The sequence below is a fragment of the Polypterus senegalus genome, chromosome 8 (assembly GCF_016835505.1).
Source record: "Polypterus senegalus isolate Bchr_013 chromosome 8, ASM1683550v1, whole genome shotgun sequence".
Taxonomy (NCBI): Eukaryota; Metazoa; Chordata; class Cladistia; order Polypteriformes; family Polypteridae; genus Polypterus; species Polypterus senegalus.
In genome coordinates this window covers 2,263,296-2,281,068 of record NC_053161.1, presented here as the reverse complement: position 1 = coordinate 2,281,068, position 17,773 = coordinate 2,263,296, and the positions used below count along the sequence as shown (strand labels likewise).

The 17,773-nt window shown below is 40.0% G+C and overlaps 1 protein-coding gene across 2 annotated transcripts; it reads left to right on the top strand.

Moving 5' to 3' along the window:
- The first annotated feature begins 1,751 nt into the window (after nucleotides 1-1,751).
- On the top strand, nucleotides 1,752-16,032 carry LOC120533702 (chromogranin-A-like). Of its 2 annotated transcripts, XM_039760602.1 has the most exons (6): nucleotides 1,753-1,880; nucleotides 11,651-11,697; nucleotides 13,130-13,223; nucleotides 13,614-13,682; nucleotides 13,859-14,961; nucleotides 15,083-16,032. In XM_039760602.1, exons 1-6 carry the CDS (start codon nucleotides 1,838-1,840, stop codon nucleotides 15,164-15,166), a joined length of 1,440 nt encoding a protein of 479 aa, XP_039616536.1. In that variant the 5' UTR covers nucleotides 1,753-1,837; the 3' UTR covers nucleotides 15,167-16,032. The 2 variants fall into 2 exon arrangements, with proteins under 2 accessions (XP_039616537.1, XP_039616536.1); XM_039760603.1 differs by lacking the exon at nucleotides 13,614-13,682 and having other exon boundaries at nucleotides 1,752-1,880.
- Nucleotides 16,033-17,773: the final 1,741 nt, after the last annotated feature.

Sequence of the window (17,773 nt, the reverse complement as noted above, 5' to 3'; positions counted from 1 at the left end):
TTAAATGTAGCTGGACTCCGCAAGAGACAACGGGAACATCACAATAACTTACGAGGAAACTACCAGTGCAAAAAAAATAAAGCAGGTTTTAGAATTCATTGGTAGCACTCTGGCTTAGTGGTGTGCCCCACACGCCTAGAGACCTGTTTATTACTGGCAAGCAGTGTGAAACTGGCACATTCTCACCACATTTACGTGGGCATTCTGAAGCGATTCCAGTTTCATCCTAAACCTAATTGGTTGAATGTGGGTGTGTGTGTATGTGAATTCTGCCAGTGATGCCCTGGCATGCTGTCCAGAATTAGGTCCTATTTTATCATCAGGCTGTTGTAAATGATTCAAAATGCAGCAGCACGTCTGGTGTTCAAACAGCCAAGGCAAGAACATGTCCCTGCTCTTTGCAGATCACTACATTGGTCCCCTGTAGTGGCACATACTAAGTTCAAATGCTCGCCTACGGAGAGTAGTCAGTGGGTCAGCATCTATACCTAGGGAGGCACTTGTGAGGCCTCATGCTCCTTCTTGACCATTCATGTCTGCTGATGTACAGCGTCTGGCGATGCCACCTCTGCATGGCATCAAATCTCAATCCAGACTTTTTTCATGTGTAGCTCCTGGCTGTAAAAATGAGCTGCCCACCTCTATTTGAAATTCTGACTCTCTCAGTGTGATCAAGAATTGTTTGAGGACTCTGTTGTTTGGTGAATTGGGTTTTGTAACACAGCTTTTGTAAGCAGGCAGTGTGGCACAGTGGGTTCAAATCCTGCTAATGTGTGACCCTATGCTCCATTTGGAAAAAGGAACAAAATCTAACCAATTGCATTATAAATGGTGGAAGTTGCCTTGCATAAAAGGTGTTGGCCAGATATGTACATTTCTCTACTCCCTTGTGGTGTCCAACTCTGTGCCCTTGTCATGTAACACTTGTTCCCAAACAGTCCTCCAGGTGGATATTTACTTGATTATGTTGAATATTTACTTGATTATGTTGACCTCTTTTGTAAATCGCTTTGGATTATGGTGTCTACTAAGCAAATAAATGTAAATGTAAATTTTACACCTGACACTCAAAAGAGAAAAGCAGGTTCACAAAATGGATGGCTGGATCGAAAAAGTAACGATGCTCTCTAGAATCTTTTTCACAGAAGGGTCAGGTTTCAGAAAATTGATTAATGGATGGATGGATTGATGGCAAGAGTAACAAAAGGTGCCTGCTACCTATGACCCTGAAATGGTTCTTTAAAATGGTGACTGGACAGATCCCTTGATGGAATCCACTATTAACATCACTCTTCTCTCCACGTACTACTCTCTGTTTTTTGTCCTTTATCTGGCTGGCAGTTCTGCAGTACATCATCACTGGTATCAATGGCTCCAGTTAACAGTTTTTGTTGACTTGTTGGATCTGAGAAAAAACTAGACCACTGTTTGCCCATAATTTAAAATAGATAAATGGACACACTGGCGTTCCAAACGGGCTTGTTCCAACCTTGACACTGCCAGTTCAAACAGTGCACTTTTCTACCTTGCAGGTTTTTTTTCTTTATTCTAAGTATTTCTGTAATTCGATTATCCGATCGTATTTCTCATATAGACATATCAGACTCGGTGTGTTTTGTTTCTCATTTGTAAGCCTGGCTACCTTGCGCGTGCCATCTCATTGGGTGCCCTTGACTTACCGGCTGATTGTCCCCCAGTCTGGCATACACAATGGGAGGGGCACGTGGTGACTCCCTGTACTTAAAGCGCGCGCGAGTCCGGGCGCTCAGCCAGTCGCGGCGCTGTGCGAGACGAACTGCAGGTGCACGGGGGCGTGGATTCGATACGTGCGGACAGAATGAGCCTCTCCGCTGCCCTGGTGCTGCTCGCCGCGGCCCAAGGTAAGACCCACCGTGCCAGGTCAGTAGGGGTTTAGGTAGCGGGACGTTATTAGCAAGCTCTTCCCAGGATTCGGTTCGACGGTACTTGTTATGTAAGTAACCTTCACACCGGGCGCTGCGCACCGCTTACCAGCCGTTACTCATAGTTTATTCTCGTATTTTGTTCCGACTGAAGAGTATTAAGGACGTACAAATTAAATGTGTGCCTATCGTTCGAAGATGTATACTGCCGTATCCCGCATCTTGTTCTCTACCTTGCGTCCTGCGTTCACCTTGAACTGTCTAACGTGGTCGTGTAATGAAATAATTGGAAAGCGCCAAGGATATTAATCGTCCTCGTCCTACTAATGGTCATAGTTGGACTGTCGGAGGTCAAGTGCAGAAAGTCCGCTCGTGAAGATGCGTGCAGTGGACTCGGCCGGTATGGAGAGATGTCTTTCCGAACACATTTCGTTGCTGATCTCTTCGTAGAGCTGTCAGTTGTCTTTTGTTTTTGCTATTGCATCCGCGTCGCCTGTAAAACGACTCCAGAAACCCGGGTTCAATTTTCTGCCAAGACGCTCTCAGTGTGTGTAGGTTTCAAGTCCCCTACGGAATCTTATTTATTTACGAAATACCATTTTCTGCTCACACATCACAAAGATGTGCATAGGAGGTTAAAATCGCGTAAAAGCAGGCGGCGATGGCTTGCTGTCCCGACACGTCCGATTCTGCCGAGTTTGGCTCCGGCTGCCAGCATTAAGGTAAACAGACTTGGGAGATTGGGAGTGGATTTTTAATTTTTAACTAAATTCGATATATTACTCCATTAAAACAACTGTATTAACTTAATGCAGTTTCAAGGTGACAAGAATCTGTTTATCTGCTTTAAAAGCCCAGGGGGAGTTTGAAGGTACCGTTAACAGCTCACTGAAATATGAATGTGGGTGCTGGAATAAATTCCTGTTTCTAGGCGATTTGGTGACTCTAGACTGACCCGCTATGGTTGACTGGCTCTGCGATGGACTGACAGACTCCCTCTGTGTGTGTGTGTGTGTGTATGTTTTATTTCAGTAAAATTAATCCAGTACACAATTACATTTTTGTTATCCTTAACACTGGGATGAACTGTCACATGTGTATAAAATACCATTGCAACTGTTTCAGAATTAGAAATCTCAAAATAAATGTCTGTGATTTTTTTTTTAAAACATAATTGTAAATGTTAACACTAAAGTTACAGCTGAATTCACCATAATAGATCTATTAACCAGTTATATATGTTGTATTAGAAATAAAGATTAAAAAAATACTATAAATTAGTTTAAATCCAAAACATTTATATACTTTGGAAAAAAGGTGTGATGTTATTTTACATTATAACACTATGATATACATTACTGCTATCTAAAAGGTATTAAAGTGTATATGTAAACCACAATCGGCTTGTTTGTTTGTTCCTTATACAAAGCTGTTTTTCAAGCCACAGGCTCTTCTTACCATGATTTTTTGACATATAATCTATGTTCCAAACCCCTCCTCCCCAAGAAGTGATGGAGGAGATGGCTCAGGGTCCGAGCAAGTGGCAAAGAATATTACAGTGTGGTGTGCTAACAGAGAAACAGCACTGCTGAGGTGCAGATGGTAGCAGAATGGATGGCAAACTTGCCTTTCAACATATTAATCTGCCTTTAAGTCCCACCTGGGACATGTACTTTTATTTAATTGAGCATTTCTTTTACTATTAGTATGTGGTCATTGTTGGGGACCATATTTTTTGCAGAATTATTTATTGAATTTTGGTATGTCATGCGTAATCTTTTACCATTATAACAGTATCACAACCTGCCCAGCAATATTTCTGTATTGTATTTGAAGCTGTGGGCTTTTTCTGAATTAACTTTAGGTTTTGTCTCTTTACCTCATGGGAATCGGTCAACTGTAAAGATGACTCAAATTCCATAATGAATTATAATCATCGAATGTATTTAATCTAAACACAATATTTTTTCCACTTTAAATATGCAGCAAATTGTGTCCACCTTAATAAAAGGATAAATGTTGGTATGTTTGTAATTCCAAAAAACTTTGCATCACAAACTTTTGTAGTAATAAAATGCATTGTATATGTCATTCCAACAGGTGGCGTATCCTACACATTAGCAGTGCTTTTATGAATCCCATACCAAATGGCATATAACAGACATATATGCATTGAATTTGTCATTCTAACATGGTATATCACAAACATTTGTCTATTGTCTAGAATGACAAATGCAATGAAATGCAGCTTGTAAACATCAACACTGAAGTCTACATTGATTACTTAGATTTCAACCCATCACACGGGAGGCACAGCTAGTAAGTGACGTGCTGATTACAACACGTTGCCGCACCTACCACACTGCTAATCTAAACAAATCCAATACAGAAAGCTGCACTTTCTAAATGGTAAATATTATGAAATACAACACTGAGCTACAGAGAAAGAGCTCTGCACAGGCTGTCATTGCAGAATCATGATTAGCACACTTATTTTTTTTTTTAGCTAAGAAATCTGGGTTCAATTTCCACACATTGCTATTCACCTTTCCTTTAATCATCTCTTACCCCCGTTTGTGTGCCATGAGCCCAAACCATGCTGTGTGGGGCCACATTGTCTCCTGCGTTATTTATTGCAAATTGAAGTTCTTTGCAACAGCAGGTAAACCCATATACAATATTGTATACAAATTAGCTTTCCATTACTAGCAATAGACGTGTACTAAATGAAACATATTTGAAGGTAATAAAGTTTGGCACTATAAAGTATAATTGGTACTGTAATTATTTTTTACCCTTCCACTTTCTCTTCCAGGCATCACTGGGTTACTTAGCTAGTTACACTTAAACTATAATCCAAGGTACCTGTATAAATATCATGTTGTCTCAAAGTAAAGGAAAAGTAGCTTTTCTTCTCTATAATGTGTAACATGTTAGCCAGTCTATTGTAACCACATACTATCAGTCAGCTTTCACAATCACACAAAATCACACGCCACTTGTGGGGAAAAGCAACTTTACTCACTGCCTTTAAGTTTCTTTCCAACTGTAAAAAGATACAAGGTCTCTGGAAACCCTTTGCAGCATTTTACCTACAAAGTGGTGCAAATGAACTTACTTTATGCAAATGTTGAATTATATGTCAAGAATAATAGGCCAGAAAATTCAAGGTAAGTTCTGTGCTGCTGTTTTTTTTTTTTTTTGAGTGGACAGTACTCCATATAATCAACGTGGCAGGGAAGCCTGTTCATTTTAAACAAATCAACGTAATGCAATGCTGTATTTGGAAAAATAGCCCTTCCAATTTTTGAGTGTAAAAAGGACATTACATGGGCTAAACTTAACTTAAGGTCTGTAAACAATTTGTTTTGCTGTTTAAAGGAATGCAAGCTGCTTCCTTTGTTTCAACATACGCTAAATGTGTTAATTAAATTTTCAAGAACTTTGTCAATATTGTTAGAAATGGCTGTGTAAAGGTGGACATTTTATATGACATTTTAAGGTAAAATAATTCAAGAAAGATTTGTATGAAGAAAATAACTCTGCGTGTTCATTTTTCTAAATGTATTGTAATATATGTATTCACTATATTAATGGCAATGTTTTAATATGCATGATAGTGAGTATATGCCAGGCATAGGCAATGGTGGTCCTGGAGGACTATAGTGGCTAATTGCTTAATTTGAAACCAATGCTTGCCAGTTTCAGGCCTTATGTAATTTTATGGCTTGTTAGTCTGCAATGTTAGGTTCTTATATCATGCATTTTCTTTCCTTTCCAAGGATATCATCCAAATGATTTGAAGCCTAAAATGGATCATTTTTAGTCTGTCACATTTTTCCTTTTAAGTGTTTTATTAAACCAAACAGTCCATGATGAATGCACACAGGTGTAAATGGAAACAAGTTAGATGGAGAACTGCTGGCTTCTTTTTCATTTGCATCTTATTGCTAATAAGGAGCAATTAAAACAATGAATACAGATGTTTAAGATTGAAATAAGCAATTAAGGGTGGGGAATGTTAACAAGTGAGACCACTATAATGAAGCATCAAAATGTCACTTGAGCAATAAGTGCTTCATCAGCAATAATTGACTCTTCATTAAGAAACTGGGTTGGAACAAAAACCTGCAGCAACTGTGGCCCCCATGACTGACATTGCCCACCCCTGATCTATGACAATACCACAGTTATCCATAAACTAGTCTTGTACAATGAAACCAATGTTGGCATCTCAAACACAGCTTAAATGTAAATATGTAAGCATTTACCTGTTTAACTCATATTAAATATTAATTAAATGTATTTTGACAGGGCATTTTTAGAGTATGGAGATGCCTAAAGTGACACTCTAAACATGCTCCAAATAAAAAAAAATCAAATATGCCTTAATTGAAGTTAACCTCACAATTGTGTAAAAAATGAGTCCATTTTTAAAGTGTTCACAAATAAGGAACACAATAAACAATATAAGCTGTGAGCAAATTTGCAAGCCTGTGACGATGAGATTTGGCTTATAGAATTCAGCAGATGAGGATGGTATTTCACCAATAAATATATTACAATGTACAGTATCATGGCATATTGACATCTGTAGAGTACTTATTTAATAATTTAAAATGGAGAAAAAAATAAGAACTTATTTAATAGTATATTTTGTATAATGGGTGGCACGGTGGCATAGTGGCTAGCGCTGCTGCCTTGCGGTTAGGAGACTTGGGTTCACTTCCTGGGTCCTCCTTGTTTGGAGTTTGCATGTACTCCCCGTGTCTGCGTGGGTTTCCTCTGGGTACTCCGGTTTCCTCCCACAGTCCAAAGACATTCAGGTTAGGTGCATTGGCGATTCTAAATTGTTCCTAGTGTGTGCTTGGTGTGTGTGTGCACCCTGTGGTGGGCTGGGGTTTGTTTCCTGCCTTGCACCCTGTGTTGGCTGGAATTGGCTCCAGCAGAACCCCGTGACCCTGTAGTTAGGATATATCGGGTTGGATAATGGATGGATGGAAGTTGTATAATGCATTATTAAATATACAGATGTTAATCAATCTTATATAACATTTAACTTAACACGAAATATGTAGTAAATATAATTATGTACTGCGGAGGGCGTGCACCCTGCCCGGGATTTGTTCCTGCCTTGTGCCCTGTGCTAGCTAGGATTGGCTCCAGCAAACCCCTGTGACCCTGTGTTAGGATATAGTGGGTTGGGAAATGACTGACTGACTATAATTATGTAATAGTAAAAATAAGATAAATCTACCTGACATTCTCAAGCCCACATAACGCAGTTGATACTTATTTTTAGTGAAGTTGCAGTTATTAGGTGGCAATTGTGCTTGTCTGGGCATCCATTTCTCGACCCACCATCTCATTGCATGGTTTCCTTTCTTAGCATGTTAGGCACAAGGCAGAGCTAGCATTGGATGGGGTGACATTTCTTCACAGACATCCAAACTCACTAATACTACTGCAAAATAAACTCCCCAATGTGCATCCCTGGGATATAGGAGGAGTGTGATGGAGTGAAACTGTTATTACACATAAAAAGGCATGGCGGTATAGTAGATCACATCACCATCACACAGAAAGAGAACATGCGTGTTGTGCTGCCATTCATTTTGTTTCCCCCTAAAGCTGTGCCATTGGGTGGACTGGTGACTCAAACCTGGTTCAGCATTGGGTATGACGTAGGGTGCTAAGGGTGCTGTATTTCATGTAGTAACCGGTTAAGACACAACATGGCAGCACAAACACATGCAAAAGGTTGTTACAAATCCATTAAATGCTAGGAAACCTAGAAAGTATGAAAGCTAACAGACTGCTGACTTTGCATCTAATAGCAGAATTATATCCGATGATGTCTGTCCTACCACCTAAGCAGTGGCTACTTTCTCACCAGCAATAGAAGAGTTTGTGAGTGTTTGTCTACCTCACTGTTTTCTAGCTACTGTCCTGGGAGACCCTTGAAGCAGCAGGTTGTTGTTTCAACCAGTTTCACAATCATGAGGCATTTTCCCTCTAGGTTGATTTCATTTTTATATATAGATAGATAGATACTTTATTAATCCCAAGGGGAAATTCACATAATCCAGCAGCAGTATACTGATACAAAGAAACAATATTAAATTAAATAGTAATAAAAATGAAAAAAAAACTAAAATAAAATTAATGTTAGCATTTACTCCCCTGGGTGGAATTGAACAGTCACATAGTGTGGGGGAGGAACGATCTCTTTAGTCTGTCAGTGGAGCAGGACAGTGACAAAAGTCTGTCACTGAAGCTACTCCTCTGTCTGGAGATGACACTGTGAAGTGGATGCAGTGGATTATTCATGATTGACAGGAATTTGCTGTGTATATCTGGTGATTTGTTCCTTCTCTTATTCTGCATATAGAAAAAAAACATAGTGTGAGATTTTTCCATTCACAAATGTATTAATATGCGTTTGTATACCATAGATTTTAGGTTTTAGCTCTCTTTTGTCATTTTCCTATTAATTCACTTTTTCCTTTGCTAATTGCATAATAACAATGACAATTAACAATAAGTGGAGTAGAAGAGCTGGCAGACAATACAGAATGATGAAGGTTTCAAATCTTGTTTCCTAAATGCTATTGGAATGTAGCCAGCATTTATGTGTGCTACAGGGAAATAATTTATTTTTATTACCTTGGCTAAAGATTTATATCCTGATTATTAACTAAATACACTAGTTGTTAATTGTCATTATTTGAATACAATTAAAGGAACAAAGTCCACGGGAAATTGGCAAAAGAGAGTGAAGACTATGACAAAAATGCAAAATTTTCTACATTTATGAATGTAAATCTCTATTTCACCTTCCCATGAAATACGCCATAAAGACAGATTGTATCATTTGTAATTTTTTTTTTTTTTTTTTGCATGAGTCCACACTGTAAAATACATCTTGTGGCTCTTGACCACCACAGGAAGTGGAATAGGCTTTTCATGGAGACAGAATTTTGCAACTGGTGCAAGGCAACTTTCAAAGTTAGTTTACACAAAGATATCACCAGTGCATAAAGATAGTGTTTGAATACCTGCTAGGTTAGAGCAAACACTAATAAATAAGCAGTGTAGTCCTGGACAAATTAATTTAGTTTCTTTTAAGAGTATTGCCATGTGTACAGAGTCCAGTGAAGTTCTGGCTTGCATGTCCAACTGACATGCAACACATCGTCACTCTCCGGTGCCAAGGTAACTGAGTTTGAGTAGTCAGAGTCTACTTTACCTTAAAAACTCTGGATTCTTGTTCAATCAAAAGTCGTTTGATCAAAGTGTAATATGAAAAATTGCCAGATTCCTCAGGAATGATTTACTACAGGACACCCCACTTATACATGTTTCTGCAGCTATGAGCATGCCTAGCTGTAAATTTGCATCTTATCCAGCTTTGTGTCAGCTCCTGCAAGGACTAGTGCTCTCCACAACCCCATCTAGAGAAAAGGTGGTACCAAAGAGGAGAGATAATAAAAATGACAAGTTGACTCTAGCACATATCCTCGCTCTGCTTTAGTAGTCACGATTTATTACTTAGGAAGGTAATAGTGTATTTGAAAAGGACCAGTACTAAGCAGAGGTTTTGTTTTCCTTTGTTCTGCCACTGATTGCTTTAATAGGAGCATATAAGTAAAAATCTCAAATTTTAAACTATCAATGTCTATATGTAAAGGATGCATTCTTTTTTATATCTGCTTTGCTTTTCTATATCTGCTTACAGTTAGTAGTCACAGGCAGCTTAAAATTATATTGACCATACTGGGAATAGCAGCAATCAACCAACTACAGGAACAATTTCAAGTCATCTTTGGGGAGTCCAAAGGAACACTCGCCCAGAAACAAGGACATGTGGACAGTGGTAGGTTGAGAGGTTCAAACCCAGGAAGATGAATCCGTGAGTCAGCAGCATTAACTATTCACTTCAAGAGAGGCCCACCAAATCGACAAGTTAATTAAAAGGGCAGGCTCAGTAATGGGATGCACTCTGGACCTCCTGGAGCTCATAGGAAGAGAGGCAATTAAAACAAAACAGAGCACCATTATGAACAAAGCTGCACATCCTCTTTCTGACACACTAACACCAAAGAATTTTACCCAACAAATTATTCAGCAGAAGTGTGTCAGGAAATGTGACTGTGACAGCCAAGTCAGAAGTTTAAAAAAAAAAAAAATCTTCTTTTTTTACTCATTTTGGTGTGTGCGCTGAGCATTGTGTATGTGTGTGTGTATTTGTTTTTTCTATGTATTCATGTATTTATTTATTTAAACAGCTTTTGCAAAAAAAAAACTAATTTCCCCCAGGCACAAATAAAGTTCTGTCTATCTAATCTCTGCTTAAATGCGGAAGGGAAGGGAAGAAAAAAAGTGTGCAGATGACAACTAAGGAATGAAAGGCCACTTAGGAAGACAAATGAGAATTGTTTATCAGTAGTGAAAGAAGTGTTATCAATTGGTAGTTGCACGGTTTAAAAAATGCTGAAAATGACCTTTTTGAAATTTGAATCATTTCTGTTGCAGTTTTGTTAAGTGATTGCATTTTAGAACAGACAGATGCAATAAATAAGGGATATTACAGTCACTGAAGATATTGACCCACTGTGGCATAGAAGACCTGGGGTCCTATCCCTAGAACTCTGTCTGGCAGGCCCATCCGAGTTTCATGTAACATTTCAAGGGACAGGCCTTGCCTGTAACTTCTATCTGTCTCTTTGTCTGCCAAAAGTCCATAAATAATGTAAGTGACCTTGGGGACTTCTGCAGGTTCGGCAGTCATTCCCCATGTCCATTCTACTGTTTTCCCTTCAGGGTCGTTACGATCTCCTTGAGTGTTCTAGGTTTTGGTCTAATGGTACATCATTCGACTGCCACATCCTGTCCTTTTCCCATCACTATAACTTGGCAGGACCCCCTGTTGATTATGACATGAGTCACACCTATCACAGAGTAAGAGAAAGACAGAAGCAGACAGATCAGTCCAGCTTTCCCATACAGTAACAAAATGTGCAATTTCTGGTTAAAAATAGACGGTTTCCTGATCTAGCAAAGTGCCAAGTGAGAAGCAGAGGCTGTGTGTCTTTACACTCTTTTACGGGCTTAGTGATGATTCATCTTAACAGTTTTTTGTACATTGTCTCTTTAGTGTGTATACTCCTCAGAGCTGAGGAAAAACTGCTCTACTAAAAGAATCCACCAGGAGGTAGTCATCAAGCAAGGTGGGCAGCTGTCTAAAACAGAGCATCAGCCCGTTAATTCTACTGGAATATGGATTAGTGCTTGGTTGGGCTTCCTGGCATGCTGAGCTGATCAGCAGGGTGATTATACCACCTTAGACTCAAAGTGATTAATCACAAGTGGCAGGATGGCCAAGTGCATGGGATTGAGACATTATAGGCTCTGCTATTTTGTTATGATGTGTGTTAAAGTGGGATTTAGAGTAGGTAACTGTCTTGTAGGAGGCTTTATTAGAATGAATCCCAAGGTTTTTTTGTTTTTGTTAAATCTCTAGCTTTTCTCAACCCTTCGCATCTAGTGGAACTCACGTTTTTCAGTACAATCTAAGACCTTGCTCAAAATTGAACAGAAATTATTAATAAAAAAATGTGCTACATGTCAACCAATCTCCACAGTTAAGCAAACCTCCGTGCAAAATCAGAGCCACCCAGTGTGTAGTAGAATTTGGAGTCTGTGCCCACTTCTAACTCTTTTTTTTTTTTTATTTTTGCCCCATGTAGTCACATGCCTGCCAGTGACCTCTGTGCTTCACCATGCCGATGAAAAGGTGAGGAACGCTATTGTGTGTGACTGCCTTTCAGAGTTAGCATTGTATCTGAATGTGTTTGGCTCTTTCTTCTAGATTATATCTCATTGTGATCACTCTTGTTAGGCCCTTTTAAAATGCAATTCTCTAGTTAACTGTAAATAACACTTTTCTCTCAAAACTATCCACCCTCTTAAAAAAGCTAGCTCTGTAATGGCACCTCACTGGGTTGTGTGATTCATCGTAGAACCCTTGCTTTACAAAGAACCAAATCCATTCTGGTCAGGGACCTTTGCACATGAAATTGGTTCTATGGGCTTTTAAAAGGTTCCAAATATGAGGACAAAACTGCAATCTTGAATATACAGCGGGCTACCTAGCAGGATACGAACCGAACAAGAAAACCTGAGCCGAGTCTGTGTACTTGTATGCAGTGAGAGTCCTTTTAAAATCAGCAGCTCAACTTTGTTATCATTTTCATGTTTATTTATGGAGCCTGTTATGAATCAAAATAGATAAAAGTTCCCTCTGGAACCTTCATGTGGATGGTACTTTTGTAAACCAAAAATGGTTCTCCTTTGGCAGGGTTTCTTAAACTATTCTTTCCTTGTGACCCAATCTTACTCTTCTTATTGTCTTTGAGACTCAGTCTGTGATGACCATCTGATTGTCCCCATTGGAGAATCACTGCTAACAGTCATGCAGGGGTATATCCCCCATGGATAATGTCGCTGACAGTCATAGTTGTCCCCATTGAACAATCACCACCAATGGACATTAATAATGGGGCTGGGATAGGGGGCGGGTTTATTTAGTGGGTTGGCCCACTTTTAGAAATGCCACAGACACCATATGCCAACAGCATGAAGAGCAAATGTTGATTACTTAAGCGATGAGTCTCGACCTTGTGTGACCCAACAATTGCAACCAGACCCATTGTTTAAAAAAACTGCCCTTTGGCATTGCTCTGAAGAACCACTCTGGGATCTTTATTTTTTAAGAGTGCAGCCACTGTCTAGTTCCAGCACGGGAGGAGCTTATCCTGGCTGCACTGGGCTCCACCTAAACCTGGACAACCAAGTACATCAGAAGGCAAACTCATTCATATAATCGTCATAAACCAAAATCCTCACTGTTTCTGAAGTATCTAAGAACCACATTAGAAGTAACCTGTGGATTTTCAGCCCTACTTCGTTCCTTCCATGATTCTTTAAAAATAATGCATTCATCTCAAGTATGTTCTGTACTCAAGGTAAATTTCATCACTTAATTTGCCTATGCCTATTCAATATTTTAATGATGCTTCCATAGGATTATTTTTACTCCTCTGATTTATTTTATATAGCCCAATTATTTGAGTATTTTACAAAGTGCAAGACTCTCAATCAAAGCTGCATGTGCCTAATTTATATTGAAGATGCCGTTACCCAGTGTTCTTCTTCTCTGTGCACAGGTTACCAAATGTGTATTGGAGGTTCTCGTGGATACCCTTTCACAGCCCAAACCCATGCCTGTGAACCCTGAATGTATCCAGATCCTGAAGGAAGGTAATGACTGTACCAGGCAGATAATCTGGACAGTGTGGCCTACTGTGTATGGGAGTGAACTGTCCACTACACTGTAGTAATAGTACTATTATGTTCAGTGAAATTCTGCATATGACACATCACCATCCATCATAGGACCCAGAGAAAGTAATTTTACATGCCTGTACTTCAATTAAGATGTGAAAATAGATGAACTGTAGCACCTTGGCATTCATTTTGCTGTAATATTATAATTTCCCACCAGATGAACCCAAAATGGCACTACAATGTTCTATAAAAGTAGTTCTTGATCTAATAAGACTTTTTCCTGGGCATAGCTGGGACTTCCTTAAAATCCTGACCAGTTCTACAGAGCCACTTTGTGCTTTTTTTTTGCTTTTTTTTTAACAGATGAACAGATCCTTGCCTTGCTGCATCATCACAATCTGTTGCATGAACTACAAGAATTGGCCGAATCTGGTGAGTGTGCACAGAAATGGTGTCAGTCACAGAACTGATAATTCATGCTGTGCAAGAAGAGGTGCTTACACTGCAATTAGTATGGCTGCTGTGTCTCTTTCATATATGCACTTCACCTTCCTGAAGGTCAGTTGGGTGTTGAAATGTGACATATCGATTGTCTCTTCTGCCCACAGAGAAGCTGGAGGTAGAACGAGGGGCAGAGTCCGGCAAGGCTGCAGCACCAGGAAGTGGTGCGGTTCAGAGAAGCCATGAAGAACAGGAAGATGAAAAGGAAGAGGGCGAGCATCAGGGAACTGCAAGAGAGGTCATTCTCACAAAGGGAGTAATCAAAGAGGCTGTAGCAGAGAAGGGAAATGAAGAAAAACGGACCTCCATTGCTGGTACAGCGAAAAAGAACTGGGACGGGGATCTCATTGAAGAGGAGAAGAAGGGAGATGTAAAAAAGAGTGACAAAGAAGGAGAAGACATGTTTGAGGCCAAAAAGAGTGCAAATGTGAAAAAGAGCAATAGAGAGCTGGAAGAACTCTTTGAGGAGGATAAAAAGAGTACAAATGTAAAGAAAAGTGATAGGGAGTTGGAAGAATTGTTTGGGCATAAAAAGAATGACAACGAGAAAAAGAGTGACAGACACTTAGAAGAACTGTTTGAGGATAAAAAGGGCACCAATGTGAAAAAAAGCAATCGTGAACTGGAGGAACTCTTTGAGGATGAGCGAAAGAGGGCAGCCGCAAAAAAGAGATATCAAGAGGTGGAGGATCTACTTGATGAGGACCGGAAAAGAGGAGCTGCAAAGAAGAGTGACAGAGAATTAGAAGAGCTTCTTGAGGATGACAAGAAGAATGGCAATGAGAAAGAGGAGGAGAAGCTCGCTGAAGAGGTCTCCCGGATTGAGGAGTTGCTTAACCGGCTCCGGGAGAATAGATATGAAGAGTATGAGGAGTGGAAGCACCACAATGAAGAAGAAAAGAGACGGCATCTTTTTGGAGGTAAAGAAGACGAAGAGAGGCCAGAATATAAGAAAAATAATGAGGGCTGGGCCGAGGAAATTGAAGAGAAAAAACGAAAGAGGTCAGGGAGCACCAGCCAGCAGCCAGAAGCTGCCAAAAAGAAAAGAGTCTTTGAGAAGGCCAGTGATGAGGAGACAAGACAGTTTGAGGCAGAAGAGGAACGAGATGAGTTGAGGAAATCTCATCTTTTGCACTTACATAGTCTAAACAATGAGGAGGCAGAGGATGACTTAAAGAAGAAGAGGGAGGAGGAGGACGTGAGGAATGAGGTGAGTCGTAATGAAGAGTGAGCTGGTGAGACATTACTTCCCGCCTCCCATGCCCATTGGTACACCAGTAAGAGTAAATTTAGGTCCTCATGTGGGGCATTCTTTTTATTTTCTTCTTTAGGTGGAGGAGCACGAGACGCTATCAGAGATTGAGTCAGAACTGAAGAGAGTGGCTGAAGAACTCCGTGAGATACGCAGAGGTTAGGTCCTTATGGCAAGAGCACTACGCAGGAAGACAATCTCCTCCAATCTGTGTTTTGAGTGTGACTCGAGCTGCAGGAGCCATCTTGGCGAAGGTGGTGCCTGTTGTACTTTAGATATTAGTGTTTGTTATGTAATTCTGCAATGACAGGCCGGAGGGAGAGGTGGCAGTTGTGTGTCTGTCTCTTTGTTTAGCACTGCATCTCACAAGCCATTATTTACGAAAGCAACACTTAACCATTCCATGGCTACCCTAGGTCCTCCACTTCTGTCAATGTGGGAACATTCACCCTTATTTATTTTATGTTTTAGATTCAACTCATCTGGCTGCGTACTGTTAAACAGCAGTCGGAGACACTGCACCAGGCACTTGATACGTCTTGTGCCACACAGATGCCTGGGAGTTTCTATCCTTTCAGAGAAAAACTGTCTCTGAAGTTTGAGATCGCCACAAGCACTGGTGTCAGACTTTCCAAGACTGTTAACGCCTCTGACTTGCTGCTCGCACCGTGCAATATCTTTTCTATTTGCTGTTACACTGTCAGGACACTCGGTTAAAACTAAAAATGACAAGGATTCAGGCTGTTCATGACCCACGTGAAATTGGATAATATAATCAGTAGATGTTTGTGCTTCTGAACGTTTCTATTCGACTTCACTAGCCCCATACATCCAAGAGCATCTCCAAACTTAGGCTTGCCCTTTAAGGCTTTCTGCCTTGGAACAAGTCATCAATATTAGCGTCTTATCAACATTAATTGCGGAAATGACATTCAGACACAGTGAACACCCTGGCACAATGTGTGACGCCTGCAGTTATCTGCTGTGTGTTTTGCTTATAAAACAATAAAATTCATTTTCAAAATGAAATACTACATGTGTGACTCATTGCCCTGTTAATACATTTAGAATAGCCTATCTGTCAAATTCAGACCCTGGAGGGAGCTACAGGCTGCACCATTTTCTTAATTGGTAACCAATTAATGCTACCAGTGGAACAAAGACTAATCTGCCTTTGCCTTCATTTTAACTAACTTAATTTTTTAAGATTAATTTCCTTAATCAGCAGCCAAACACTGAGAAGTGAGAAAAGACTTGCTAACCTGATTCCATCTGCACCTATATGTCCATCATATAATGTCTATTTTAATAAAATATGTGAATAGAATACATGTTGGCCTCTTCTGGTTCCATAAACCGGTTAATAGTGGTCTCAAAAAAAACTGGAATGGAAGAATGAGAATTAAATAATGTGTGGCATTAACAGCAAGAATCGGCTATTAATTAAGAAATTGGCTGGAGCAGAAATAGTGTACCTTCAGGAAGTGAATTCGAGACCCCCGAGTTAGCTGTTCTTCTCATTATTGTTTGGAAAGAACAAAAAGGGGGGCACTTAATCTTAATCTGTCGGTCAGTTAAAATTAAGGCAAAAGGTAGTATCTTCTGTTAGCACAGGTAATTGGTTAATAATTGAGAAAATGGCAGGAATGAAAACCCACAGGATCTGAGTTTGACACCTGTTACTAGGTTTGGTGTATGTGTAACACATAGATGTGGCTGAAGGGTGTGGCATTTAGAGTAAATTAAATTAAAAAAAAAATAATAATGAAACAGGCATGTGAAACATGCGGAAACACCCTGTGTCTGTACAAATCTGAGCAGCTATGTGTGTGCTTGATTAATCTTTATGAAAGGGAGCACCCGGGAATTTTTTGAACCTCAGTGGCAACAGTTCTCAAATATGGCAAATCTGTTTATTTTTAAGTGACACACTCACATGTGAGTGCAACACTGACTGTGTGACAGACTTAAATGATCATGAGGTTTTTGATGTATTCCAGTAAGGCAGTCAATGTGGGAGTCATTACGTTTACAAAGTGTGAGCACATATGCAGTAACTCTTAACTCTAAATCAGTGTGCATGGAATGTGCCAACCCATGAAGAAGACAGGTGTGACGTGACAAAGCAGAACATGTCGATCTATGTAAACAGTGACAAACATGAAAAATTCCTGTAGTGTGTTTATAAGGTTAAATATATACAGAAAATCTAAACACGCACAAGAACTCTGTGGCCAATCCAGACCTGCAGGTCAGTATATGGTAAGGTGTGTGGTGCCACAGAAGGTTCACAGTTCAAATAAGTGGTTCTGCTTGAATGAGAAGGTCCTACAGAAAGTACGTTGGCGAAAAAAAGGTGACCCAATGTCTGGTGACGTTCCCGATTTTCCTGACGGTGGGTCCCCACTTAACCCAAAGAATAGCCAGGCAGCACTCGGTGAAAGGCTTAGCAGAGCCAAAGCACATTCCCTCACAGTCGCCAATCCACCAGTCAAGCACATCTTTGGGGACTGAGGAGAAAAAGTTGAAGAGTGGTGTAGGAAAACCCAGACAGACGAAGATAGAATGTGTACAATCAGCAGACAACAAAGACAGAGCACAGGATTTAAACTCATGATGCTGGATCTGTAGCACTAAGCACAGTTCCAATGTGGCACACGTAGCATAGGACACTAAGGATAGAGTAGCTAGCTTTGGACACCTGCTGACAAACTGACCAAAAGAATGACAGAAACACAAAACATCAGGATAACAGAACCTACAGTTTCTT

Coding starts and splice junctions, on each gene's coding strand:
- LOC120533702 (XM_039760602.1), top strand. CDS start 1,838: ATGAGCCTCTCCGCTGCCCTGGTGCTGCTCGCCGCGGCCCAAG. Junction 13,224..13,613: donor TATCCAGATCCTGAAGGAAG/GTAATGACTGTA, acceptor TTTTTTTAACAG/ATGAACAGATCCTTGCCTTG. Junction 13,683..13,858: donor ACAAGAATTGGCCGAATCTG/GTGAGTGTGCAC, acceptor TTCTGCCCACAG/AGAAGCTGGAGGTAGAACGA.